At 57.2% G+C, this 26,895-nt stretch overlaps 2 protein-coding genes across 3 annotated transcripts; one reads left to right on the top strand and one right to left on the bottom strand.

Annotated features, from left to right (window-relative positions):
* The first annotated feature begins 913 nt into the window (after window positions 1–913).
* On the top strand, window positions 914–15,510 carry INPPL1 (inositol polyphosphate phosphatase like 1). Of its 2 annotated transcripts, XM_032357485.1 has the most exons (29): window positions 914–1,020; window positions 1,892–2,300; window positions 5,033–5,096; window positions 5,188–5,338; window positions 5,559–5,679; window positions 5,930–6,070; window positions 6,306–6,399; window positions 6,506–6,595; window positions 6,766–6,864; window positions 6,974–7,124; window positions 7,212–7,318; window positions 7,622–7,724; window positions 7,816–8,012; window positions 8,328–8,445; window positions 8,728–8,824; window positions 9,086–9,224; window positions 9,344–9,443; window positions 9,540–9,628; window positions 9,917–9,998; window positions 10,121–10,210; window positions 10,755–10,868; window positions 11,006–11,094; window positions 11,538–11,625; window positions 11,720–11,875; window positions 12,093–12,171; window positions 12,265–12,405; window positions 13,500–14,172; window positions 14,422–14,555; window positions 14,660–15,510. In XM_032357485.1, the coding sequence occupies exons 2-29, from the start codon at window positions 2,104–2,106 to the stop codon at window positions 14,748–14,750; spliced, it is 3,795 nt and encodes a 1,264-aa protein (XP_032213376.1). In that variant the 5' UTR covers window positions 914–1,020; window positions 1,892–2,103; the 3' UTR covers window positions 14,751–15,510. The 2 variants fall into 2 exon arrangements, with proteins under 2 accessions (XP_032213376.1, XP_032213377.1); XM_032357486.1 differs by lacking the exons at window positions 14,422–14,555; window positions 14,660–15,510 and having other exon boundaries at window positions 11,720–11,829; window positions 13,500–13,608.
* A 77-nt stretch (window positions 15,511–15,587) lies between these two features.
* PHOX2A (paired like homeobox 2A) lies at window positions 15,588–20,265 on the bottom strand. Its single transcript, XM_032357487.1, has 3 exons — window positions 19,886–20,265; window positions 17,515–17,702; window positions 15,588–16,588 (listed from the first exon to the last, which is right to left on the bottom strand). The coding sequence occupies exons 1-3, from the start codon at window positions 20,100–20,102 to the stop codon at window positions 16,139–16,141; spliced, it is 855 nt and encodes a 284-aa protein (XP_032213378.1). The 5' UTR covers window positions 20,103–20,265; the 3' UTR covers window positions 15,588–16,138.
* Between the last annotated feature and the right edge of the window lie 6,630 nt (window positions 20,266–26,895).

The raw sequence follows: 26,895 nt of genomic DNA, 5'->3' as shown, positions 1-26,895 counted from the left end.
CGGGCCGTTTGTGCAGGATGGTTTACGAAGTTCCTGGATGGGTCTGGAGACACTGGGATGTACGGGGCTGTCTGTTAGCTACTATATTTACCTAGTCTGGAAGGCCCCCACAGACCCCATTCTGTGTCCCAGGCTTTGTCCCAGCTGAGTTAAGCCAACACATATTTGAAATAGAGGAAGGAGCTTGTCGGGACCGACCCAGACACAGGTTCACTCGATCAAAGTGAAAGTTCTCTCCCAGGTTAAAAGAGATCTGCGGACCGTGGCCCTGCAGCTGGCCGCGGCGGGAGCCGGGCTGGAAGCCTGCGCCTTTAAGGAGCCAAGGCGCGGAGGGGCGGGGCAGGAAGCGGACTCCCGGGAGACGCTGCCACCGGCTAGGTCTTTTTTGGGGGGAAGGGGCGGGCCAGACCCTCTGTGGGTCCGCCCCCTTTCCGGCGACCGGGTACCCCTCCCTCCCTGGGCGCCCGGGGGCGTCCGAGCTTACGGGCTCTGGGGAGCTCCCGGGTCGGCGTCCCGCCCACAAAGGCTCAAGTTTGTCGTCTTGGAGGGAGTAGCTTGGGCGGGGGCGGGTGCTAATAATACCCGTTCGTTCTGGCGCCGCGCTTTACAGTTTACACAGCTGTCACCTTCGATACTCCTTAATTAATAATAAAAATAGCCGCTGTTCTGGAGGTTTACTGGATGCCAGGCCCTGTGCCGAGAGCTTTACAAGCACGGTCCCATTAAGTCGGCCCTCGTAACATTGCTCCCACTTTGCAGAGCGGGAAGACGAGGCGCGTAGGGGTGCCTTGACTTGCCCGAGGTCACTCGGCGGGTCAGCGGCCCCGGGATCAAGACGCGGGGCCGGGGAAGGCGAGGCGCGGGTGCTACCCTCGGCTCCGCGGAGAGCCGCGGGGGCGGAGCGGCGGGCGGGGCGGAAGGCGAGGGGGGGGTGCGGCGGCAGAGGATGGCCATCTTAAGTGGCCGCTGAGAGTCAAGGGCCGCTTCCCCCGGGAAGGGGGCATCGGAGCGGCCCAGGAGGTGGGGGTCTGCGCGCGGGCGGCTGCGGCTCTGGGGAGAAGTCAGGAGCCCAGGGGTTTGAGGGAACTTTCTTCTAGAAGGGCAGTGGCGGAGGGGGACGCCTGATCTCGGGCTGCTGAACCCCTTAAGGCCCGGGCCTGCGGGTATGGGGGATGGTGCCAGGGAACTTGGCCGGGAGGGGGGAAGGGCTCTTCTCCGGCTGCAAGGGGCTGCCAGGGACAGTGTGTGGGGATTCGGGGACACTGGACCTTGTCTGAGGGTTTGTGAGAAATCAGGTTTCTATGGAGGGGATTCCTCCCCGCGGGATTTGTCAGGGGCTGGACCCAGTGGAGTCTGGGGGTTCGGGTCTAAGAGGGGCCTGGGTTTCATGGGAGTTGAGAGTCTGGGCCGGCTGGATAATGAGGATAGGGAAGAGGTTCATCTTGGATACCTCGCGGGTTTTGAGACTCGAACCGACTCTGAGGCTGCAAGGGAGGTGAATGGAAAAGATCTGCGGTGGAATTAGACGTTTATGGGAATTGGGGATCATATCGTTGAGATTGTTGGAGGGAACTAACTCTCTGGACTGGGGTTCGGGGTCCCAAAATGTCCAGGAGAAGGCTGGGGGGAACTTGACCTTCGTTGTTGGTGGTGGGGCGGGTGACGATTGGATCTCCTAGAGGTGGTGATGGCGGGGCAGAATCATTGTGGGTTTGGGGGGTCCCGCGTCCGGCGCGAACGCGGGGCCCATCATCCCCACTGGGAAGAGAGTGGGGGTAGGGACGGTGGGGCCGTGGGCCGAGCAGAGGGGGAGGGGGCCGGCCGCCCGGCTCTGCGCTGCGCTCCTGCCCCTCCCCCGCCGCCGCTGAACAAACTTTTCTTTCTCTTCAAGTTGAGGCCGGCGCTGCAGGCGGCAGCGGCGGCGGCGGTGCGGCGAAAGAGGCGGCCTGCGCGGCGGAGCGCGGAGACCCCGACCCCCGGCCTGGTCCGGTCCGTGGATCGTCAGGCTCTGGCCCCGGGCCCGGCCCCAGCCTCGGCCCCGAGCTTCCCGGGGCGGATGGCGCGGGGCGGTGGGCGCCGGCGGCGCTGAGCCCTGCGCGCGCAATGGCCTCGGCATGCGGGGCGCCCGGCCCGGGGGGTGCGGGGCCGGGGGGCGCGCTGGGCAGCCCGGCCCCCGCCTGGTACCACCGCGACCTGAGCCGCGCTGCCGCCGAGGAGCTGCTGGCCCGGGCAGGCCGCGATGGCAGCTTCCTGGTCCGAGACAGCGAGAGCGTGGCGGGAGCCTTCGCGCTCTGCGTCCTGTGAGTAGGGCTGGGGCTCCCGGCGGGAGGGGGCGCGGCCCCAGGTTCCTTGCCTGTGTGCGGAGGGCCTGGGACAGTGGGATGCCAGCGCCCCCAACAGTGGGGGCTTTGGCTTTAAGCCGGGGCTGAGGAAGGATGCAGGGGGCACTTCCTTCCTGCTGTGTGTCTGGGGACACTTTCTGGGGCGTGGAGGGCTGGGTATGTGGGGTCCCACTAGCCAGGGTGGCTGTAATGGGGGAAAATCTGAAGTTCCTGGCAGACCCTCTCAGGCACCCTTCGGGCAGAAGGGGCGGGAGGGGTGAGGATGTGTGGATGTGCATTCCAGGGTTGTGTGTAGTTCTGTTTATACAGGGATTGGGTGTCTGAGTAGTAGTCATTAGAGGTTGCAGGGCCAGAAAAACCAATGGGTGTGTGAGGATGCCCAACAGCTTCCTTAGGGGTCCTTTCTATGCCCCCAAGACTGAGGTTGGGACTGGGGAGTAGATGCCTGGGGCTGTGGAGGCAGAGTGGTGTTGAGAAGCAGGGGTGGGGGGAGCGAAGCTATATAGGGCCATGCCATTATTTCATAAATCAATGAGCATGGGCATGTGCCCTGGTCCTGGGTATCCTGGCCACCTTGGCCCTGAGCTATGAGTGCTGGTTGTGGGGCTAGACTTGGCAGCTCTCTGACTGAGTCTGGTCCTGTGCCTGTACCCATCAGTGGTTCTGGGTGAGTTTGGTGGGTTTGGAGTCCTCTCCCTGAGCTGTCTCCTGTCCCCCATTGTCTGATACTATGTGGACTCCTGTGGGCCTTAGGCCCTGATTACATTCCCCCTGAGCCCTGTGAACCCTCCCAAATCCCTTTATGTCCCTTATGCTTCTGTTCTCTTCACTTCTTTGTGGGTGTATTGGTCTAGGTCAGTAGTTCTCATTCGGGGTTGATTTTACCCGTCAGGGACATTGGGCAGTGTTTGGAGACATTTTTGGTTGTCACACTGGGGTAGTGCTGCTGGCATCAAGTAGGTGAAAGCCAGTAGCGATGCTTCTCAGCATCTCACAGTGCATGGGACAGGCTTCACAGAACAATGCAGGCCAGAATGTGAGCACTGCTGGGGTCGAGAAGCTTGAAGAGGTATGGGTCCCCTGAGTCTCAGCTTGTGCCCCAAGTCTGACACCCAGGAGAGACTACCAAAGGACTATATCCTAGAGTCCCAGCCCCCTCAGGGCATACCCCCGATGGGGCGGGGGAGGCAGGTGCTGGGTCAGCTGTTGAGTAGGAGGGGGACAGCTGGGCCTGTGTCTGGGGAGGAACATTATTGTCCCAGGAGGGGAGAGTCCTGGCTCCACTGCCAGGGGAGGAGATGGGTGGAGTGAGGGTCTTTTTGTGTCGGGGGCTTCAGCTTTGCCAGCTGACTTTGGCTACTCCTTGAATCTCAAGAGCCCAGGGATGGGTGCAGGGCGGGCGGAGTCAGAATTGGGATAAAAACCTGGGGGAAGGTGATAAGAAACATACTTGCTTACCTGTGTACATACCCACACGTCCATGGGAGGCATTTCAGGACACACCCCTGCTCTCACAGGCACTGGCCTCTGCCAGTGGCTTTAAGTCCCAGCTCTGCCTTTTACTTACTCTGTGACAGTAGTCAAATTGCTTTTCCTCTCTGAGCCTATTTCCTCCTCTGGAGAGTGGGGAGGGCATGAATATCAGTATCAAAAGGGAGGATTAAGTGAGATCACATCTGTAGGGTGTTCTGTAGGCATGGCTCAGTTAATGGGATGTTATTATTCTTATAAATACAGTCCATAAAGCAGTACCCACACAGACACCTGCAGAAAACGGGGGGCCCATCAGCATCCACAAGAGCTCCGGGAGGGGACTTAGTTGAGTGGAGGGGATGGACTGTGGCCAAGGTGTAGGGTCCCTTCAAATGGGCATTTGGTCCTCTCTGGTGCCCAGCACACACATGGGCCCCAGGGGACACCCTTGAGCATGCTGACCTGATGTATGGCTGCAGACGGAGTCTTCCGTTCCCCACTGAGTGTGGCCCACGCTGCCCAGGCCTGGCAGCTGTCACCTGCTCAGCTGTTGCTGCCATCTGTCAGCACCCCTCTTGCCCCTCCTCAGTTTGGGGCTCTTAGAGTCCTGGGTCTCCCATAGGGGGCCCCCTTGGGGCACCCCAGTTTCCTGGCATCTGGGGCAGCGGGGAGAAAGCTGGAATATCTGCATACTTCCTAGCCAAAAGGCCCCCGCCACCCCCAGCTCCAGCAGAGCCAGACACCAGCGTAAACACAGACAGCAGGCACACACGTGTGTGAGCACATCTCCTGTGTGTGCAAACAGAGGTGAACCAGGCTTCTGAGGACTCGTACTCTGGCGGGGGGCCAGAGCTGGTACCACAGCCCAGAGGGGCTGTTTAGACAGCTGTGGAGGCCACAAAGGAGCTGCCTGTTGCTTCCCGGGCCCTGTGGTGGGTGTGGAGCCTATGTAGGTCTGGGTGGCGGAGTGGCTGGGGGTGGCGCGGAGAGGGGAGTGGAGGGGGGAGGCTGGTCATTCCTGCTCTTGTTGGCAGCATTAGCAGGATAGACGTGGACAGGCCTCCTCATTAACCCTGTGCAGCCTGAGCAAAGGGTTTTAGGAAGACCAAGCTGAGGGACCTGAGGGCTGAGCCCAGTACCCAGAGGAAGGCATGCCTTGGGGCTCAGACCCCACCCAGGGGGGGGGCGACAGATTCTGACCCTTGCTTTGCCGTCAGGTATCAGAAGCACGTGCATACATATCGAATTCTACCTGATGGAGAAGACTTCCTGGCTGTGCAGGTAGGAGCCTGGACCCTGAGCCCGACCTTGATTCCCTCTTGTGACTTGGGATCAGCTGGCTGACCCTTCTCCCACTCTTGCTGGTTCTCAGACCTCGCAGGGTGTGCCCGTGCGCCGTTTCCAGACCCTGGGTGAGCTCATCGGCCTGTACGCCCAGCCCAATCAGGGCCTCGTGTGTGCCCTGCTGCTGCCTGTGGAACGGGAGCGAGAACCAGACCCACCTGACGACCGTGATGTTTCAGGTGCTGCCCGCTTTGCTGTGTGCAGATGCCTTTCCTGCCCCTTCCCTGGACACCACCTGCTATTTCCCCTCCTGTCTTCTCAACCTGTGTCCCCCGAAGTCCCCTGCTCCTAACCATGATGCCAGGGCCCTTTACCCCACTTTCCAGGGAAGTATCTGAGAGCCGCAGCATCCCCCCATACTTCCCTGAGGAAGGGAGGCCCACTGACTCCTGTCCACAGATGGCGAGGATGAGAAGCCCCCGCTGCCCCCGCGTTCTGGCTCCACCAGTATGTCTGCCTCTGTGGGGCCTGGCAGCCCACCAGCAGCTTCTGAGACTCCCACAACTGCAGCTGCTGAGAGGTAAGACCACAGCCTCCTACATGGAGCAGGACTCCCCTTTCTCCTCTGAGAGTGGTGTCCTCATCAAAGGGGGAGAGACCTGAGCCCCCACTCCACCCCTGGGGATCTTTAGCCCATCTCAGCCTGAGAGGCAGACACCCCAATCCATGGGGCTCAGATCACTACCAGCACCATCTCCTCCGGGGATCAGGCTGGAGTGCTGGGATGCAGTCAGCAGGTTCTTCACTGACTTCTTAACCCCTCCCTGAAGTGCTCCCAATGGGCTGAGCACTGTTTCGCACGAGTACCTGAAGGGTAGCTACGGACTGGACCTGGAGGCTGTGCGAGGCGGAGCCAGCAACCTGCCCCACCTTACCCGCACCCTTGCCACCTCCTGCCGGAGGCTGCACAGGTACCTCTCCCGCAACAAGCACACGGCCTTTCCTCTGACTTGTCCTCCCCTCTCCCCGGTTGCACAAATGTCCTGACCTCTGATCTGTGGCCCTGAACAGGGATCCAGCTGTTGTTTCCTGACTTTTCCTCACCCGAACCCTTGTATCCTCGTGGTGGAGGCTGGAGCGACACACTCAGCCCCCTTTCCCCATACTTGGTTGGGGTGGCGACTTCTGACCAGTTGTCTCCCTTAGTGAGGTGGACAAGGTCCTGTCGGGCCTGGAGATCCTATCCAAGGTGTTTGACCAGCAGAGCTCTCCCATGGTGACCCGCCTTTTGCAGCAGCAGGTGGGAGTATGGGGAGGCCTGTGAGGAAGGGCTTCACATCTGGGTCTGGGCGGAGGACCTCTTGCTTGCTGGCCTCATGTACAAGCCTCATTCTTTCTCTGTGCAGAACCCGCCGCAGACTGGGGAGCAAGAACTAGAGAGCCTGGTGCTGAAGCTGTCAGTGTTAAAGGACTTCCTGTCAGGCATCCAGAAGAAGGTAGCCTGACTCCTGACCTCTGACCTGAACTACCAGTCCCTGACTGTGTGCACTGGCCTAACTGATCTCAGCCCTGAGTCTGTGGTTTCGCCCTGATCCCGTCTGCTACTTCCCTCATGGCCCCTGCTCTCTGCATGTCCCCTGACCTTGGCTGCCCCTCTCTGCTGCAGGCCCTGAAGGCCCTGCAGGACATGAGCTCCACGGCCCCGCCAGCTCCACTGCAGCCATCCATACGTAAGGCCAAGACCATCCCTGTGCAGGCCTTTGAGGTACAGAGGGGTATCGGGAGGGGCCTCGTGGGACACAGGGCTGTTGGAGGTGAAGGGGGCATCCCCCCTCCAAGGTCTTTTCAGCAGTCCCCCACCTCATGACCTGCAGGTGAAGCTGGATGTGACCCTGGGCGACCTGACCAAGATCGGGAAGTCGCAGAAGTTCACGCTGAGCGTGGATGTGGAGGGCGGGCGGCTAGTGCTGCTGCGGAGACAGCGGGACTCGCAGGAGGACTGGACCACCTTCACACATGACCGCAGTGAGCCAGGGCCTGACCTGGGGTGGTGGGTGGGGCAGCCTCCCAGCCTCCGTGCCCGGGCCAGTGAGACCGTCCTCCGTTCCCTAGTCCGCCAGCTCATTAAGTCCCAGCGCGTCCAGAACAAGCTGGGTGTCGTGTTTGAGAAGGAGAAGGATCGGACACAGCGCAAGGACTTTATCTTTGTCAGTGCCCGGGTGAGCAGCAAGCTGGGCGAGTCCCCAGGGGCTGCAGGGGTCCCTGGGGGATGGGAAGAGAAGAGACATGTGATGTAGGTGGGTCACCCATCCTGGCAGGGGTGGTGGTGGGGGGCGTCTGACAGGGCAGAGAGCATCTTTGTTGAGAATGGGTGGCCTGAGGGTGGAGTCAAAGGTCCATTCAGTGAATGTGGATTGAGCACCTGTGACAGGCTTAAGTGGTGGGCCAGACAGGCATGACCCTCCCCTCGTGGGACCTGCCACCTACCAGGGACCTCTCCTCACTGGCTGTTGTCCCCCCAGAAGCGGGAGGCCTTCTGCCAGCTATTACAGCTCATGAAGAACAAACACTCCAAGCAAGATGAGCCTGACATGATCTCTGTCTTCATCGGCACCTGGAACATGGGTCAGGCCCGGGTTGGGCCTGGGGGGTGGGGGAGAAGACCAGCCCCAGGGCAGAGGCCTGATCCCCCCCCACTCCCTGCCATCACCTCCAGGAAGCGTGCCACCTCCAAAGAATGTGACGTCTTGGTTCACATCGAAGGGTCTGGGGAAGACCCTGGATGAGGTCACAGTGACCATACCCCATGACATCTATGTCTTTGGGACCCAGGAAAACTCAGTGGGCGACCGCGAGTGGCTGGACCTGCTACGCGGGGGCCTCAAGGAGCTCACAGATCTGGATTACCGCCCGGTGAGGGGGGGGGTCATCTTGTCCAGTTCCCCCTTAGGCCCCCCAGACCATCCTGCTTGACCTTATGGGCAACCCTGGGGAGCACTATTTGACTGGCTTTCCCTCTGGTCCCTGGGCAAATCCTTTAGGAGATCTAACAAGTCCTTCGTGCTATGGGAACAGAGCACTGTTTCTCTCTGGCCCCTCAGGGAAAAAGGATAACAGACCTTTCTGTCCTGTGACTAACAGTACAGTCTATAGTACAGGCAGGGGTGGTGGGGGAGTGTGGACAGTGCCCCCGTCTAGGACAGGGGTGACCCTGAACCCTCTACCCAGATTGCTATGCAGTCACTGTGGAACATCAAGGTAGCCGTTCTGGTCAAGCCAGAGCACGAGAACCGAATCAGCCACGTCAGTACGTCCAGCGTGAAGACTGGCATTGCCAACACCCTGGGTGAGTAGGGTGGGCAGGGTCTCTCTGTCCACACCTCCTGCTGTGATCTCCAGGGGCTGTGATCACACATGCGGAGACTTGGGCTGTCCAGGTGGACTGCGTGTGCCCTGTGTGGCCCCCTGGGGATGGGGGTTGCATTGAGAGGCCTGCCTGCCTCATAGCCTGGGGGACAGGGGAAGTGGGAGTGGGAGGATCCTCCCACCACCCCTTCGAGGGGCAGAGGGGAGAGTTGGGAGCTTTCCAAAGGTGACGCAGGCCTTCCTCTCTTGCTTGCCCTGACAGGAAACAAGGGAGCTGTGGGAGTCTCCTTCATGTTCAATGGCACCTCATTTGGCTTTGTGAATTGCCACCTCACCTCGGGAAATGAGAAAACCGCCCGGTGAGGGGGCACCTTTCCAAGTCTTTACCCTCACTCCCTATTCCTGAGCCTTCTACCCTCTCCCATATCCTAGTCCATTACCCTCCTACATCCCTGTCCCCAGAGACCACCTTCTCCCTTGTCCTGACTCGACTCCTCTACTTTGATCTTGTTCCCAGCTCTTTCCTCTGTCCCCAGGGACCCTGATCCAAACCCCATCCCTGACGCCAGAGACTTCTGACCTTGTTTCTGGCTCCTGACCCTGCCCCCACACCCCCATAGGCGGAACCAGAACTACCTGGACATCCTGCGGCTGCTCTCGCTGGGCGACCGGCAGCTCAGTGCCTTTGACATCTCTCTACGTTTCACTCACCTCTTCTGGTTTGGGGACCTCAACTACCGCCTGGACATGGATATCCAGGTGCGAACGGGGTTGCTGGGTGGCTGGGAGGGAAGCTGAGCTGGGGGCCAGTGGGGCTTCCACCTCTGGCTCTGGTTCGGGCTCAAGAGGGAGTATTCGCCCTTGTGTCTTCACTGCAGGAGATCCTGAACTACATCAGCAGGAGAGAGTTTGAGCCCCTGCTAAGGGTGGACCAGCTTAACTTGGAACGCGAGAAGCACAAGGTCTTCCTTCGATTCAGTGAGTGTGGGCCGATCAGGTCTCCAGGGCTGGGACCTTTATGATACCCCTGCGTCTGCAGGGCCCTGACCCCCACTTGTTCCCCGCCTTTCCTAGGTGAGGAAGAGATCTCCTTCCCACCCACCTACCGCTATGAGCGGGGCTCCCGGGACACGTATGCCTGGCACAAGCAGAAGCCAACTGGGGTGAGCGGAGGGAACGGGCAGCGGGGCCCTTGGGAGAGCCCTCTGGGCTGCAGTGAATCAAGAGTGCGTGTCTGGTCAAGGTCTGGGCAGTTACTCCAGCTTCAGTGGCCCCTCTAAGGCCTTGGGGGGTGGGTGATCCTGGGTGTTGTGAGGACCCTGAACGGAAGCGGGTACCAGGGCCTGGGGTGGTGGGAGTGCTGGGCCTTCCCAGCATTCAGCTCTGTGGCAGGGCTCTTGAGAGGCAGCCCCAGCTGTTGGCCCTGACCGTGCTGACATCCCCTGCCCCAGGTCCGGACCAATGTGCCTTCGTGGTGTGACCGGATTCTCTGGAAGTCCTACCCTGAGACCCACATCATCTGCAATTCCTACGGTCAGAGTCTCCGGGGCAGGGTGATGGGCAGTCCTGGGTGGTCAGTCCTGATTCTGCCCTAGCTTTGGGGTGTGGTAGCAGAGAGTAAAGAGCTTGCCCCTGAGCTCCCATTCCTATCCCAGGTTGCACTGATGACATCGTCACCAGTGACCACTCCCCCGTGTTTGGGACATTTGAGGTTGGAGTTACCTCTCAGTTCATCTCCAAGAAAGGTGACTGTTCTGGATGTGCTTGGGGGAATGGGGGGACACGGGGTGGCTTGGGGATGTGCCGAGGTTTGACTGTATCTGTGTGTGCATGTTTGGGTGTGTACACGTATGTGCAAGACTGTTTCTGAATAAGTGCTGTGTGAGACTGTGTGTATGCCTGGGGTACCGTGAAAGGTGTGTGCTTGTGAGTGTGTATATATCTGGGAATATAAGCACACACACATACTGGTATTTGGTTGGAGCCAAGTGTGTACCCCTGAGTGTGCCTGGTAGTGTGGGGGGTTGTTGGCCGGCAATCCCTGCAGGCATTCTGGTCCCCTAACCCCCTTGTTAGATGGTCTCTCATCCTTGGGTTGTCTGTTTGCCTGGTCCAGGGCCTGGACTTTAGGGTCTCTGCATTGGTTGCTTGGGATTGGGGAGGTCCCTCCTGGATGTCCCTCCTCCCCTGCCAGGGCCCCTGATTTCCTGTTCCAGGGCTCAGTGTCTGTCCTGTTCTTCCTGCCACCCTCTCAGCCCTCCTGACTCCCTGCCTCCCTTTGGTCCTCAGGGCTCTCAAAGACTTCGGACCAGGCCTACATTGAGTTTGAGAGCATCGAGGCCATTGTGAAGACAGCTAGCCGCACCAAGTTCTTCATTGAGTTCTACTCTACCTGCCTGGAGGGTCAGAGGCAGGCCCAGGGCCGGGTGTGGCCAGGAGGGATGGGGAGCTCAAGGTGCCCAGAGTGGTCAGCCCCCTGCATAGGGGGAAAGGAAGCTAGGTGGTGGCACTCAGTTGGGTATCCCCCACCCTCTCCCCAGAGTACAAGAAGAGCTTTGAGAATGATGCCCAGAGCAGTGACAACATCAACTTCCTCAAGGTGCAGTGGTCTTCACGCCAGCTGCCCACGGTGAGGCTTTTGGCAGGGCCTGAGCCTACAAGTGAGGGCATGGGGAGAGGTGGGCCGAGTGCATATGGTTCATGCGTGTGCAAGTGTGTGTGTGTGTGTGTGTGTGTGTGTGGTGGGGCTGGGCATGAGAAAGGGAGAAGGCCTTTGCTTTATTGGGGGGGGGCGGGTGGGACCAAGTTGCAGGTTCATTCATCCATTCGTAAATACTTTTTGAGCCTTTGCTAAATGTCAGATCCTCTCTTGGCCACTGAGGATGTAGAAAATGAATGACAATGCTGTTAATTGTTATGAGAGGCCCATGTGGGGCCATGTCTTCTATGTTAAGGATTTGGGATCTTAAGTGAGAGTAAGCATGGACCAGTCTGAGAGTAGGAGTGAGTGGTGTCAGGAAAAGGAGGGGGTGGTTGAGGCTTTGTTCCTCACCGGGCCTCTCTGCTCCCCAGCTCAAGCCAATTCTGGCTGATATTGAGTACCTGCAGGACCAGCACCTCCTGCTCACGGTCAAGTCCATGGATGGCTACGAATCCTATGGTGAGGGCAGGGAGGGGTGCCAAGGGACACAGAAAGCCAAGCAGAGCTCCAGAAAGGTTTGGCAATCTGCTGGTCTGCCCCATCTTCCCTCCAGGGGAGTGTGTGGTGGCACTCAAGTCCATGATTGGCAGCACAGCCCAGCAGTTCCTGACCTTCCTGTCCCACCGCGGCGAGGAGACAGGCAACATCCGTGGTTCCATGAAGGTGCGGGTGCCCACAGAGCGCCTGGGCACCCGTGAGCGACTCTACGGTGGGGTCCCCATTGGGAGGGATATGGGGCATAAGATGGGGTGGGCACGTCTAGGAGGGGTGGACCAGGGGTGTGGGCAGGACTTGTTAGAACCCCTGGAATATCTGGAAGTTATGCAGCCATGGCTGGAGGTGGGCCTGCACTGAGAGTAGCTGGAAGCGGCCTACAGTCCAGGACCCCAGGTCCCCTCTGAGTCTTCTTTCTCTTCCTCCCCCAGAGTGGATCAGCATTGATAAGGATGAGGCAGGAGCAAAGAGCAAAGTCCCTTCTGTGTCTCGAGGCAGCCAGGATCCCAGGTGAGCTGGGACTGTGCTGGGTGTCCCTTGAAGGGGTGCCTGGGGCCTTTGGGTCAACCTCGACCTCATCTCACCCCTGTACACCCCTGGCAGGTCAGGGAACCGCAAGCCAGCCCCTTCAGAGGCCTCCTGCCCACTTTCCAAGTTATTTGAAGAACCAGAGAAACCCCCACCAACTGGGAGGCCCCCAGCCCCACCTCGAGCTGCCCCCCGGGAGGAGCCCTTGACCTCCAGGTGAGAGAAGGAACCTGTTACCCCCCACTTCATCTGTTGCTATGCTTGGCTCTCAGGGCCAGGCTGGGGACCATTTGTTGCCTGAGTGAGCTGATGCCCCTACACTTATAGCCACTGTGGCCAGCCAGGCCTCCCTGAGGTGTGGCTCTCTGAGCCCATAGGAGCACAGTCATTCTTTAAAAAATAGAATTAGAAGGTGTTTTCTGCAACAGTTCCCTCCACATAAACAGATTTAGCTTGAACTTTCTGTTTGGCCTCAGCATGGGTTTTCCGTCTGTGCATTCTATGGAACGCTGTCCTACAAGGTGCCCCACTGGAAATGCGTTTGTGGTCAAATGAGTTTGGGAAATGGTTCTGGCTGGATTCTTTTCTTAGACAGTCCCAGTGCACATTAGTATTCGCAAAAGCTCTGAGCATGTGGACAGGAAGGAAACCCTTTTTCAACTCTGTTGAATATAGTTTCCCAAACTTAATGGGCCAGGAAACTTCTTTTCCACACAGTAACTATTAATACCCTGGGGAACTAGCGTTCTGTGGATCAAACTTGGGGAAAGTGAGGCTTACTTTCCAATTATATCCGAGTGTCGCTTGAACTTCAATAAAAGCTCCTAGCTGCGGTTCGGTGCTTTTTCACTCACCTTCACCTGTTACCAGTCACCTTGGTTTTATCTTCAGGCTTGAGTAAAACGAACCTGAATGCCTGGGTGAGACTCCTCCGTAGACTGGCCTCAGGTGCCTCCAGAGGCTTTCAAGATCTGGCCGGTCATTCGCATTAAAGTATTTATTGCCCTGCCTCCCACACCTGTTTTCCCTGATTTTAAACTCAGGTTTCACGAAGTCACGAAAGATCTGAGAATCTTAGCGAGTCAGGCAAGGAAGTTCAGGGATTATCTATTCAAAGATCGTGTCTCCTGGATTTTAGAGGTGAAGACACCAAGGGCCAGCACAGGAAAGTGATGTGTTCAAGGTCACACGCAGTTCTAAGAACCGGGGCCCCACAGTCCTGACTCCTAGTCCAGTTCTCTCTCCGCGGCACACATTGCCTTCACTTTGGTATCTGGGTCCTGACTTCATTATCCTGCTCCCAAACCCAGGTTGAAGGCAGAGGGGGCTCCAGAGCCGGAAGGGGTGGCAGCCCCCCCACCCAAGAACAGCTTCAATAACCCTGCCTACTACGTCCTTGAAGGGGTCCCCCACCAGCTGCTGCCCCCGGAGCCACCCTCGCCGGCCAGGGCCCCTGTCCCATCGGCCACCAAGAACAAAGTGGCCATCACAGTGCCTGCTCCACAGCTTGGGCGCCACCGGCCCCCCCGTGTGGGAGAGGGGAGCTCATCAGATGAGGAGTCTGGGGGCACACTGCCCCCTCCAGACTTTCCACCCCCACCACTGCCAGACTCGGCCATCTTCCTGCCCCCCAGCCTGGATCCTCTGCCAGGGCCAGTGGTCCGGGGCCGCAGCGGGGGTGAGGCCCGTGGCCCACCACCTCCCAAGGCCCATCCAAGACCCCCACTGCCCCCAGGCCCCTCACCTACCAGCACTTTCCTGGGGGAGGTAGCCAGTGGGGACGATCGCTCCTGCTCCGTGCTGCAGATGGCCAAGACGCTGAGTGAGGTGGACTATGCTCCTGCTGGGCCTGGCCGCTCAGTGCTTCTGCCAGGCCCCCTGGAGCTGCAGCCGCCCCGGGGACTGCCCTCAGACTATGGCCGGCCTCTCAGCTTCCCTCCACCTCGCATCCGAGAGAGCATCCAGGAAGACCTGGCGGAGGAGGTGTGTGGACCAGGGGTGGCTGTCTGTGTGTACCTGAGGTTTGTGCTTGCCCATGGACAGTGGTGTCCTTTTACTTCACCATTCAGCACCATTCAGTGGTGTCCCTTTTGCCCTCAGCTGGGGGGGACACATAAATCAGCCCCAGTCCTTGGCTCTTCCCCTGAAGCATGTAGTAGAATGTGGCTGTCTGCGGGGCTTCTCTGCAGTGGGTACCCTCGGTACTCCCCCTGATACATCCTATTCTCTCAGGCTCCATGCCCGCAGGGCGGGCGGGCCGGCGGACTGGGCGAGGCAGGCATGGGCGCCTGGCTGCGGGCCATCGGTTTGGAGCGCTATGAAGAGGGCCTGGTGCACAATGGCTGGGACGACCTGGAGTTTCTCAGGTGGGGGCGGGGCTGGAAGTGGATTGGGTGGGGCTGGCCCCGGGGCGGAGCTACGGGCCCTCTAGACCACTTCGCCCATCTCCCAGCTTCTCTTACCCCCACAGCGACATCACCGAGGAGGACCTGGAGGAGGCTGGGGTGCAGGACCCGGCTCACAAGCGCCTCCTTTTGGACACCCTGCAGCTCAGCAAGTGATAGCAGTGGCATTGCGAGGCTGCGAACTCGGCACCCCTACCTCTCCACTAAGGCCCAGCCACAGCCCTGAAGTTGAAAAGTTAGGAGGGGTGGGGCAGTACCTCTCTGCCTATTTATTGGGGATCTGCGTTCCCCACTGCCCAATCATTTGGAATGCCCTAATTAGGACATTCTGCCCTTCACCTGCCCCAGGTCTCCAGAGGTCAGTCACCCCGATTACCAAGGACTTGGGTTATTCGGGTGCTGACCTCCCTTTCTGGACTCCTTCTCCCAGTCCCAGGGGTGCCCGTTACAGTCCATTTTGGTATGCCTGGGCCCTCACTTTCACCACTGTTTCTGCTGCCCTCCACCTGGCCTGAACCACAGGGGGAGGAGCTCAGCCAGAACCTCTCCCAACACCCCCCCCCCCCCCCCCCCCCCCCCCCGCTCTGGGGGTGTCTGTCCGGAAATGAAGGAATAGCCCAAGGACTGGGCTGGGGTTTATTTAAGCTTTTCTGTGTGGGTTTTGGGAGGGCGGGCACTTTAATATTATTGGGGCTGGTTGGGGGTGGGGAGAAGAATCTGGGCCATAAAGTGCTAGTTTGCTTAGTTCTCACTGTCTCCTGGTCTATACCACCTTGAGTTGTGGATGTGGGGCTACAGTGGGTTCCTTGCTGGTTGCAAGAGGGTGGGACCCCTGTACGCAGCCTATCCCCATCCTGGGTACTCAGAAGGGTTGCCAGCATGATGTCTTCAATAAATTAAGTTTTATTTGGATTGAGCCAAACTCACCTCAATAAATTACAAGTTTTTCAAAGGAAAAGAACAACACAACCAAAAAAAGGGGTGGGGGAGGAAACCCCTCTGTCCTGATGCCCGGCAGCCAGTCCCCCTGCTCTAAACAGGCCTACCTCTGCGCCAGACTGGTTGGGAATGGGAGGGGATGAATTGGCAGTGGGACCCTTCTGGCAGCTGATTATCCCAACCACGATTAGTGCGGGTGGACCAGGGGGCTGGGGCAGCAGGCTGGTCGCTTAGGTGAGGAGTGACCCAGCCGGCTGCAGAGCCAGGGGAGGGAGCCAGGCTGTTACTCTACTTGAGGACCCTCAGGTTCCAGCACAGTTATTTGATCCCGTTTCCAAAGAAAGCCAAGCTGGAAGGGATAGGGGTGGGGGTGGGGGAATCCCAGTGAAAAGCACCCTGTTCTGCTGGGTGGGGAAGGTGAGGACGAGAGACCCTGACTTGGTCTCCAGAGCTGGGGAGGGCACACACCTAGGGGTCAGACACGGTAGGGGGTGGGGACAGCTGGGCACTTCCAGGCGGGCGCTCAAATGGGGAGGGACTCTGTCAGGTCCTGGAGGGGCAGGGGCTCTCTCCGGGGCAGGCCCGGAGCCTCCAGAGTCCGGAGGCTAGAAGAGATTGGTCTTCAGGGCTGGGCCAGGCTTCCGGTGGAAGGAGGACAGAACCCCGGAGAAGGGCCCGGGCCCGGGCTCCGTAGGCTGCCAGGCCTTAAGCAGCTCCGCCGCGCCTGCGCCCGGCCCCCCGCCCCCGCCGCCCGCCACGCCGGCCCACAATGGACCCTTGAGCGGCTGTGGCCCGGGGCCAGGGCCGGGCCCGGAGCCCAGGGCAGCAGGCAGCGGGCTGGGGCTCAGACGCGGGCTGGCCAGGCCGGGGGCGGGCGGCGGCGGCAGCGACGCGGTGCTGTCGGGCGTGGGGCTGCACGTGGACTCCTTGGAGTCGTCGTCCTCGGACGAACAGCGCGCCTCGCCCTTTTTGGCGCCCGCCGCGCCCGCCGCACCCTTGGCGCTGGCCGCACGCTCCTGTTTGCGGAACTTGGCCCGGCGGTTCTGGAACCAGACCTGCGGGCACAGGGGCCGGTCAGGCCAAGGCCGCAAGACGCGGGTGAACCCTCAGTCCGGAAGGGGCCGGATCAGGATTATTACAGCGAGCGTCGGCCCCTCGGCCCTCCACCACTTGGTTCGTGGCCCCCCTCACCTCTCCGCTCATCTCTTCTCCTCCACCTGCCTCTTCCTCTAGGTCTTCCCCTTGGGATCTGCTCACCCGCGCACCCGCACCCCGCTGCTTCCAGTGTTCTTGGGTATCCTAGAGGGGACTCTGCCTTCGCTCCCTCATCACTCAAAGCCCTGCCCCCAATTCCTTCCCTCCAGGAGTTTGCACCAGGAGTGTCCCACAGCGGTGGAGAACGGGTTTTGGGCACAAGGGGAAATCTTTTGTTCAGGGTCTCCAGTAAAGGCGACCAGCTGAACATCTGTACTTCATTTGTAAGACAGACCACAGAGTCCACCTGGGCGGGTCCTCCTGAGACCGGAGAGATTTCACAGCTGCAGAGCTGGGGAGGGGACATGGTAGCACTCACTGGCTTTCCCGGATTCGTCTGCCTCGCTTGGCACAGAGGCCGCCTGGGGCTCCCACTCTACTACCCACTCGGCCTCTTTCCATGCTTCCCAAGCCTCCCCCTACATGCCTGGCCCTACTAAGGAGACCCATGGAAAATCGTGGGGCTGAAGAACTCAGTTTTCCTCCAGGGTCTCCCGAGGACCTCAGGTCTATCAAGTCTTGGCCCCATCCCTTCCCACAGCTGTCCATCCTTTCCTGCCCAACCACCCCCAGACTGCATGCTGGCCCCTGGACCCAGGTCTCCGCCTCCAGGCTGCACCTGCCTGTCACCTGAGCGAGGCCCCTTTGTCCAGTGGCCCCCAAGTGTCAGGCACTAGCCTCCCACCTTCCTCCACGCGCACACTCCCACACACACGCAAACACGCACCTGCACGCGAGCCTCAGTGAGGTCGATCTTGAGCGCCAGCTCCTCGCGCGTGTAAATGTCGGGGTAGTGAGTCTCTGCGAAGACGCGCTCCAGCTCCTTGAGCTGCGCGCTGGTGAACGTGGTGCGGATGCGCCGCTGCTTGCGCTTCTCGTGCAGGCCCGACGGCTCCGGGAAGAACTTGTAGGGCACTAGGGGTGTGTGCAGGAGGGGGTAGCAACGAGGGTGGGGGCGTGAGGGCCCGAGCTCAGCCCGCAGTGTCCTGCCCTGAGATCGCTCGCGGTCTCCCGCCCCTGAGCCGGCCCCTCGGCTTCCTCCCCTCAGTCCCCGCTTCCTCCCCTCAGCCCCTAATTGAGCATCTTCCCTATTGCTCAGTGGAGCCGGCAGGAGTGAAGGGGGACAGGGCGCAGGGAGACCTGGGGCCCAAGAGCAGCAGCAAGGGAATCAGGATCTGATCCTCAGGTCAAGACTCCTCCCCATGTTTCCTCACTCCCTCCAGTCCACCTGCTCCTCTGACTTCCCCTTTGCTGTGCTTCTACCTTGGTCAGTCTGCCCACTTGGTTTCAGGTCCTGGTCTGTCCACCCTAGCCTTGGTTGCCAGGTCTCATCAGCATCCTGAGTCTTCCCCTTAACCAGCTGTGGGCGGAGGCTGGGTAACTGAAACTCCTTGGCCTGGGCCCACTGTGAGCCCTGCCTCATACTTTCTGTCATACAGGGACTTGGCCCCATCTACCCTGCCATCTCTCTCCTTCCAGGCCTCATTTCCTCCATTCTTCTGGAGAACTTCTTCCATTCATCCCATTCTTCTTCATCTGTCCTCTCCTCTTATCTTTCTCCATCCACATCTCTCTTCAGCTTGCCCCTTTCAGACCATTCTTTTCTTTGTGCCCGTTGAAAAGGGTCCTTATTTTTCCCCCACCCAGGTTCCTTCGCCTTCTCTTTGCCCTTCTTCTTCCTCCCAGGCACCTCTCTCTGTGATGCAACTCCCCTAAAGCCAGCCCTACCACTCTCCCTCATTCTCGTCCCATCCGTGTTCTCTTTTACCCCATCCAAGTCACCCTGCCCCACAGACAGTGTTTCAGACAGTATCTCCTCATTCCTGTCACCAACCCCTGCTTAGGTCTCCATATTCTTCAGGAGTCCCCAGTATTCTTCATCTTTGTCCTACAACCTTAGTTCTCTATCTCCCCCTAATCCTTGTCTCCAACACTCCATTCCTAGCCCCATCTTCCTCATCTCTGTTCCTCATCTTCTTTAGTCCCCATCTCCCATATTTCCTGTCCCCATCACCTAGTTCTTGTCTCCATCTCCCCAACCCTGGGTCCCCATTTCTCCCAGGGTCCCCAGTCTTCCCATCTTTGCTCACACCTATCTCCCCATCTCAGAACTCCATCTCTGGGGGACCCATATCCTCATTTCCTCACCCTACCTCCCCAATCCCCATCCTCATCTGGCCAAGAGTACCCAATCTCCCCATCCTTGTTTCAGTTTTTGGCTCCATCTTGCTCGTTCTCATTTCTCTAAATCCAGGTCCTTATCTCACCATCCCTTCCCACCCCCTCAGGCCCCAATATTCTGTTTGGGTCCCAGTGGTCTTCCCAGGAAGGAAGGAGATAAGGAGATTGGGTGGGGCAGCCGGGACTTTAACCGGAGAGATGGGGATGGTTGAGAGGGTCCGAGATGGGGATGGTTGAGAGGGTCCATGAGTTTGAGGGTTCAGACTGGGACTTGGATTGAGAGGCTTGGAGGTGTTGGGAGCTCATTCTGGGTTCTGCAGGACTCTAGCTGGGAGAGTCTCCAGGGGGAAAAGGAGAATGAAAGTGGCTTAGTGACCTGGACACTCTTTTCTTCCAGCAAGGGAGGGGTTTTCATTGGTGCAAGAGGGTCTGAGCACAGGCAGGATGGGTCCAAACCGGGCAGGAGGGGCTTGATGGTGCTGGGGCTCTAGGAAGGCTTCCATCTGGGCAGCTCAGCTGCTGCAGGAGCCCTTGCTGGGGGTCAGAAATGAAGTGGGGTGGGGATAAGGATGGGGATCTGATTGGACTGAGCCGGGGGCATCTTCCAGGGATATGGGATGGAGAGGTTTGGTGGTCAGTTTTTGCAGGTGGGGAGGGGAGGACCTGGTGAGGGGCCTGGGGCTGGGCCAGGGATCTATTTCCCTGACCCTAAAAGCACAAGAAGGGGAAGGATGAGAGGGTGGGGCTCAACTCTGCCTACAGGAAGCCCGTCTTACAGGGAGGCTGAGGATCCCGCGGGTGTTGGAGGGCAAGGATGGTGGCGGCTGTGGGGGAGAGTCGCAATCACTTGCCAAATAGGGTAGGGGCTGGGGTTTCCGCAGGATTTGGAGGGAGGATTGGGCCGGGTCTGGGCTCACCTGCCGAGTAAGGCGCGGGCTGGTGGTCCCGTAGAGCGCCGAGCGCGCAGTTGGAGGAGCCGAGCGCGGGGCAGGGCGGACCAGCCGCGGGAAAGGCGGGTCGCAGGGGGCTGTATTGGAAGCCGCCGGGCTGGCTGCAGGCGCCGAAGTCGCCGTAGGCGGACGCCTCCATGGCCGCCACGCACGAGTCGTACGAATTGAGGTAGGAGTAGTCCATCGGCCCGGGGGTCGGGGTCGGGGGCCGGGCCGGGCCGGGTCGGGGTCGGGGTCCCCGGCCGGATGGGGGTCGGGATGAGGGTTCGAGCGCCTAGCGCCGAGGACCCGAGGCCGGCTCTGAGCGCCCGCGAGTCCGCCCGCCCCGTCGCGGCAGCACTTCACCCGGGTGCAAAGCAAGTGCAGCCCGGCCGGGCCCGCGCGCCTTTTAACGCTCAGGACCCCGCGGAGGGGGCGGGGCGGGCAAGCTCCGAGGGGCGGGGCCTGAGCGGCCCAGGCCCCACCCCCAGCTACCCCAGACCCCCACTCCAAAGGGTCCCCGCCACCCTCCTTGGGCTCCCGAGGTGCAGGGCGGGGCAGTGTTGGGCCCCTTGCCTAGAGTCCCCATCCCGCCCCAATCCCTACCAGACCTTCGCTCTGTACGCGCACAGTGCCAGGCTGGAGGGTCCCAACCCCTTCCCTCGGCCTCCCCACCTGCGGCCCCGCAGAAGGGAGGGGAGACAGGCCTGGCGGCGCTCCGGTGAAGAAGTTAATTCAATTCGTCCAGATAACCGAGTTATTCTGATCCAGCCCCTCGGTCCCGCCCCCAGCGAGGTCCCTTCCCGCCGGGGACCACGGAGGCGGTTCAGGAGGGGGATGGAGACACGGACAAGGAAGAGACGGAGCCTGGGATGGGGACGCGGATGAAGCGAGGACACAGGGAGAGAAAGGGACAGAAACGGTGGTGGAGAAAGAGACAAGAAAGATACAGGTACACAGATGAAGACAAGGATGAGACATGGAGGAGAGAGAGATTGGAGACAGGGGCAAGTGGGTCCACAGGGACAGAGATGGAGACAAAGCTGAAGCGCGTGCAAGAGAAAAACAGGGATGGAGATGGGGACAAGGCAGAGACAGAGGAAACAAGGATAAGAAAGAGACAGAGCAGAGAATGGAGAAAGAGAGTGAGGCAGGCGTAGAGACCGAGAAGGCCCGGGGGTGAGACGGATCGAAACAAGTATTGAGATGGAGATCAGGAAAGAGGTGAGACAAAACAGGGCAGGGACAAGGAGACACATACAACGACACATACACATACACATACACATACACATACACATACACAGAGGCGGTCTCAGAGTGACAAGGACAGGGACAGACGGAGGAGGAACAGAGCTGAGAGAAAAAGCCTTTGGAGAGCTGAGCCCCACAGTGGGAGTGCCCAGGGGGCGGTAGGATTGTGGTGGAGACCAGGCCAGGCTGCCTAGGGGGAGGGTCTCTGCAGCCCAGATCCTTCTGTCCTGACTTGGCCACACAACACTGCCCACACCTTCAGGGCCCAGCCTGCCTCTCCCCTCCCCCAGTTCCCCAGCTTTGTCTCCCTGCCCACCATCCCCCAGTGTGACCCTTTATTTGGTCCCCAGCACCCTTGGCACAGAGTGTGTGTATGTGATGAATGTCAGGATCAGAAGATCGGGAGGAACCAAGTGACCTCCACACTCTCTTTCAGCCTCCCCACCCCAGCACCTCTCTTTTTCTTCACCAGGAAAACTACGTAGCCTCAATCTGGACCTGGCCACAAGCCTGACCCTCAGCAGATTCAGCCTCTGGCCTTCACATGGTGAGAAAACCAACACAGGATCCTTTCTAGAACAGAAAAGAGAAGTTTCTGCCCTTGCAGCTCACCTGAGGTGGATTGGACAGCTCTCCCATCCAGTCCCCAGCTTCCTCCACCCAAATCTTGGTAGGTCCTACAGATGGGAGAGTGAAGACCCAGAAGCCAGGGGAGGGTGGCCCCTTACTACCAAAGCCTCTGCAGGATGAGAGAAGGTCTCTGGGAATACCTTTCCCCAATTCCCCACTATAGGGAACACGCCCACCCTCAGGTCATCCACTTCAAGGGCCACTAGCTCTTTTCTTCACACAAGGATCACCTATCCCCATCTTCTGTAACTACTCCATGCCAGGGGGGTTCTTTGAAGTGTTTTTTCTCATTACTTTTTAGGTATAGACTTCTAAAACTGGCAGCAAAACTGCTTCAAAAATTCTCCCCATGGGTGTGTGAAGTGTACCTCTCGCCTTTGACACATCGTCTGCAGGGAGCCCAAAAAGGGATCTCAGAATCGAGAACTCGGAAATGCTCTCCTCAGAACTGTTATGGCTCTCCATTGTCCTCAGGATCAAATCCCAGCCCTCATTCTGGTCACAATGTCCTCTTGTGCCAGTGCTCTGGCCTGCCTCCCCCTCCCCCTCACTGTGGCTTTCGTTGAAGCCCTCACACATTGATTGGTCTTGTAGTCCTGTCCTTTCTGGCTGGAATGTTCATTCCACTCCCCACCCCACTCCACTGCCCCCCTACCTCCCTCAAACCTCCAAACCTGGAAGACTCTTGTTTACCCATCTGGTCTCAACATGGACTTTATTGCTTTCTGGAAGCCTTCCCTTATGCCCCTAGACTCTGTTGAGGGTCCCATAATAATAATACCTCCCTCTCTTCTGGTGACCCTGGTCACCGATATTTGCAAAAAAGTGCAAGGTTTCAGGACAGCCTTGTTACTTCCCAGCCCCACCACAGTGTCTAGTCCTTCCTTCTGCACACCACAGGTCTTCCCACATTTGCTTGTTGAGTTAATGAAAGCTAAGCCGGGTGCTGGGGAATACCTGCCCTTGTTTCTGGGGACGGAATCCTCATCCTCTCATTCCTACTCTCCACTCTCTGGAAAGGGATCACCCTCCTATCTTCATTCCCTCATTCCCCAGGGATAGGAAACTTCCTTCCTCTGAGCCAACCTTCTGGGTGGAAGAAAGTCCTCCCTCATCTGAGGAATTTGTTGGAGGCCTTATCCCTTCTCCAGTGATAAAACTGAAGGAAAGGAGCAAATGAAGCTTGTAGTCAGGGCCAAGCAGAGATATGAGGGGAGGCAAAGAGGCCCTGGTTCCAGCGGTCTCTGAGTCCATGATCCATCCCTCTTATGTCTACGGTTTCGTCATTAAACCAAAAAATTCCCCTGTCTGTCTAAACTACTTTAAGTTTAGGCTTCTGACTCTTGCAACTAAAAGTTCTGACTAATATGTAATCTGTGAATGCTTGACACAGTTACAGGTAGTCAAATTATGGTAGTGGTGATTAGAAATGTTGCTTTTACATGCATGTTACAGGGTTAGCAGGGCACCAACTGACCTTCCCATGGCTCAGGGTTGTGGAGCTGGAGGTTCCTTTCTCTGCAGGCGGCCATTTGCATCTGCTGATTGGCATAGAAACAGACACCGCCCAGAAAAATGCTTTGAACCCTGTCTACTACTGGGTTCAGGTCTTCCAGATGGTGGAAGTGGGGGGACTTTGGAAGGCACGCTGCAGTATGTGTGTGTGTGTGTGTGTGTGTGTGTGTGTGTGTGTGTATGAGAGAGAGATCAGGGCAGGAAAGAGGGCTCCCTGAGAACTCACCATAAAAGAAGAAGGAAACAGAGTGGGCTACACTTTGCAAGGACCTCACACTCAAGAGGCCAGTGGTTGAGACCTGATGTGGGGAGCTCATCCTAACTGAAACTCTCTCCCACAAATGTGTGCACTTCTGGGGGAACAAAAGATGCTCTAGCACAAAACACTGTCCAGCAATCTTGCTGTGACATGTCTGTGTTGAGCATGATGTCTTCACTTCCACAAGGGATGACAGATTCTGGATCCTGGTTGCTGGGTTTCAACTCTGCCACATACAGGCTTATGACTTAGAGTAAGTCGTTCAGCCTCTCTCTACCTCAGTTTTCGCACCTTAAACGGGTTTATTTTAATGATTAGATGAATTAAAGTACATAAGTGTTTGAGTAGTACCTGGCACATAGTAAGCATTAAATAAATGGTTTTTTATTATACCGCTTGTGCACCACCACCGTCACACCCACATACCCCCTTCTCCATCTCACCAGCTGACTGAGCCCTGGGTGACTCACAGACCCAGACCACACTCTGGTCAGGCTTCTCTGATTTGTTACACCTGATACCTGGATAAAGGCTCTGGACATAAACCCCTATCTTTGCACCACACCATCCACCTCTACCCTCAAGATTTCAGAGGCTATCAGGGCCTAGCAGAATTACCCAGCCTGACCTCTTAATTTTTGCAGAGGAAGAGGCTGAGGCCCAAGGAATGGTTCTGTAGAAAGAGTTAAACTAAAAACAGTGGAAGTGTGTCAAAGCGGGAGGATTCCCCCCCCCCCCCGCCAGTCCCCCAGAGGGACCAGCATACCAAAAGGAACCTGAGGAGGGTATTTTTCCTTCTGCTCTGACACTAACTTACTCTGAGCCTAGATGGTGGAATTGCCATGAGAATGGGTGAGGAAGGACCCATGTTTTAGAGAACTTTTTCTGCCTGTGGTCACTTGGAGAATGGTAGCCTGGGAATTCCAAGGTACTACCACCTTATTCCCACTTCTACAAGTACTCTCTGACCTTAGCCTCCCCTCCGAACTCTGAGTAAGGCTTACCTAGGCTCAGTAAGTGTCCTCGTGCTAATTTATTAAGCCAGTGCCCTCCTTGTCAGCCCTTTTCTGGCATGGGGAAGTGGCAGGAGCAGTGGCTACTCCTTACCGTGGAGACTCATCTTCTCACCCTCTGAAGCCATATCCTCGTGTCATATATTACGTAACCATGACTGAATGCCAACTGTGATCACACATTCATGTCTAACTTCTTTATTTTTTAAAAAATATTTAATTTTTAAAATTTATTTGTCAGAGAGAGAGAGAGAGAGAGAAAGAGCACAAGCAGGCAGAGTGGCAGACAGGGGCAAAGAGAGAAGCAGGTTCCCTGCTGAGCAAGGAGCCCAATGTGGGACTCCATCCCAGGACCCTGGGATCATGATCTGAGCCAAAGGCAGTGGCTTAACCGACTGAGCCACCCAGTCATCCCCATGTCTAACTTCTAATAAGGAAGGGACTTTATCTATCAGTAGAAAGTTAATGCATTGTCAGGTCCTGCTTGAGGACTTTTGAACTCCCCTCCACCCTATTTATCTACCAACTCCACAAGCATCCTTCTTCCAAATCCCTCTTCTTTCCTGCCATGTCTCTGTGCTCCAGAGAGAGTTAGAGGCAAACACATCAACTGTATATCCTCCCAACTTGTCTATCAGAACTAATCTCTTGTTCATCTCCCTGTTGTGGGGACAACTCTTTGGACCATTCTTTGCTTTTCTTCCCACCAGTACCTTGGGCTACCCAGTGTACTACCAATTTCTATTTTTGTTTTTACCTTTTAGCATTAGTGCTTTTCAGGTACCCAAATGCTCAGCCATCAAGGATCTCTGAAGAATGAAGGAGGGTCTTAATCCAGTTCTAGAAATATTTTTTGAGTGTCTGATCTATGGTAGAACTTCATGAGGCACTAGACACATGGTAATAAATTAATTCTAGATGCTTTCTTTAATAATCTCTTAGTCTGGGATGCCTTTGGCTCAAGCAATGATCCCAGGGTCCTGGGATTGAGTCCCACATCTGGCTCCTTGCTCAAGCGGGGAGCCTGCTTCTCCCTCTGCCAGCTCTGCCTGCTACTCCCCCCTGCTTGTGCTCTCTCTCTCTCTCTCTCATAAATATATAAATAAAATTTTTATAAAACAAAAACAAAGACAAAAGAATCTCCTACTCTAATGGGCACATGGATACTTGTCTACGCGGGAAGTAATCCCTGGAATGTTTCAGTTGTCTGGACAAGAGAATGACACTTAGATGGTGAGGTGAGTTGACTCTTCTTTTAACAAGGGAAGAAGAAAGGGGCACCTGGATGGCTCAGTGGGTTAAGCCTCTGCCTTCAGCTCAGGTCATGATCTCAGGGTCCTGGGATCGAGCCCCTCGTCAGGCTATCTGCTCAGTAGGGAGCCTGCTTCCCCTCTCTCTCAGCCTGCTGCTCTGCCTACTTGTGATCTCTCTCTCTGTGTCAAATAAATAAATAAAATCTTTTTAAAAAGGAGGGTGGAGAAGGAAAAAAGGCTTGAACCATGCCATACATTGGCAAACTTATCCAAGTTTTTGTGTGTGGGAAGGGACCTGCCTAAGGGCCGCCATAGTGGATATCTATGGTGTGGTCAGCCCAGCACAACTCTTCTCTTGGGAACTGTCTCCTCCATCCACATGGCTACCCAGGGAATCATTGCTCTTACATAATCCTACCCTCAGCCATAATTGGTTCAGATATAGGTACTTGTCCAAAGATGGGTCAACAAACATTTCCTCATCATTACTTCTTTTTTTCTTCTTTTTTTTTCTTTTTTTAAGATTTTACTTATTTAGGGCGCCTGGGTGGCTCAGTGGGTTAAAGCCTCTGCCTTCGGCTCAGGTCATGATCCCAGGGTCCTGGGATCGAGTCCCACATCGGGCTCTCTGCTCAGCGGGGAGCCTGCTTCCTCCTCTCTCTGCCTGCTTCTCTGCCTTCTCGTGATCTCTGTCTGTCAAATAAATAAATAAAATCTAAAAAAAATTTTTTTTTTACTTATTTATTTGACAAAGAGAGAGAATGGGAGAGGGAGAAGCAAGCCTCCCGCTGAGCAGAAGCCCCATGCGGGGCTTGATCCCAGTGACCTGAGCCCAAGGCAGACACTTAACGACTGAGCCATCCAGGTGTCCCTCATCATTACTTCCTAACTGGGAAATGAATCATTCTCTTTTGAATGGTTAAAGCTATAAAGATAAATCTTAGGAAATGTTTGTAGCCATTGGTCTGCAGTGAAGAAAGAATAAATAAAAAGCTGAAGCAAAAGAGTCTCATGTTAGAATTTAGGAGCCTAGTTCCAGTGATTCCTAAGACATCCTTACTCTTTTTGCAAATT

The sequence above is a fragment of the Mustela erminea genome, chromosome 9 (assembly GCF_009829155.1).
Source record: "Mustela erminea isolate mMusErm1 chromosome 9, mMusErm1.Pri, whole genome shotgun sequence".
NCBI classification, from domain to species: Eukaryota; Metazoa; Chordata; class Mammalia; order Carnivora; family Mustelidae; genus Mustela; species Mustela erminea.
Note: the sequence above shows the minus strand (reverse complement) of the source record. Positions and strands in the feature narration are given on the sequence as shown.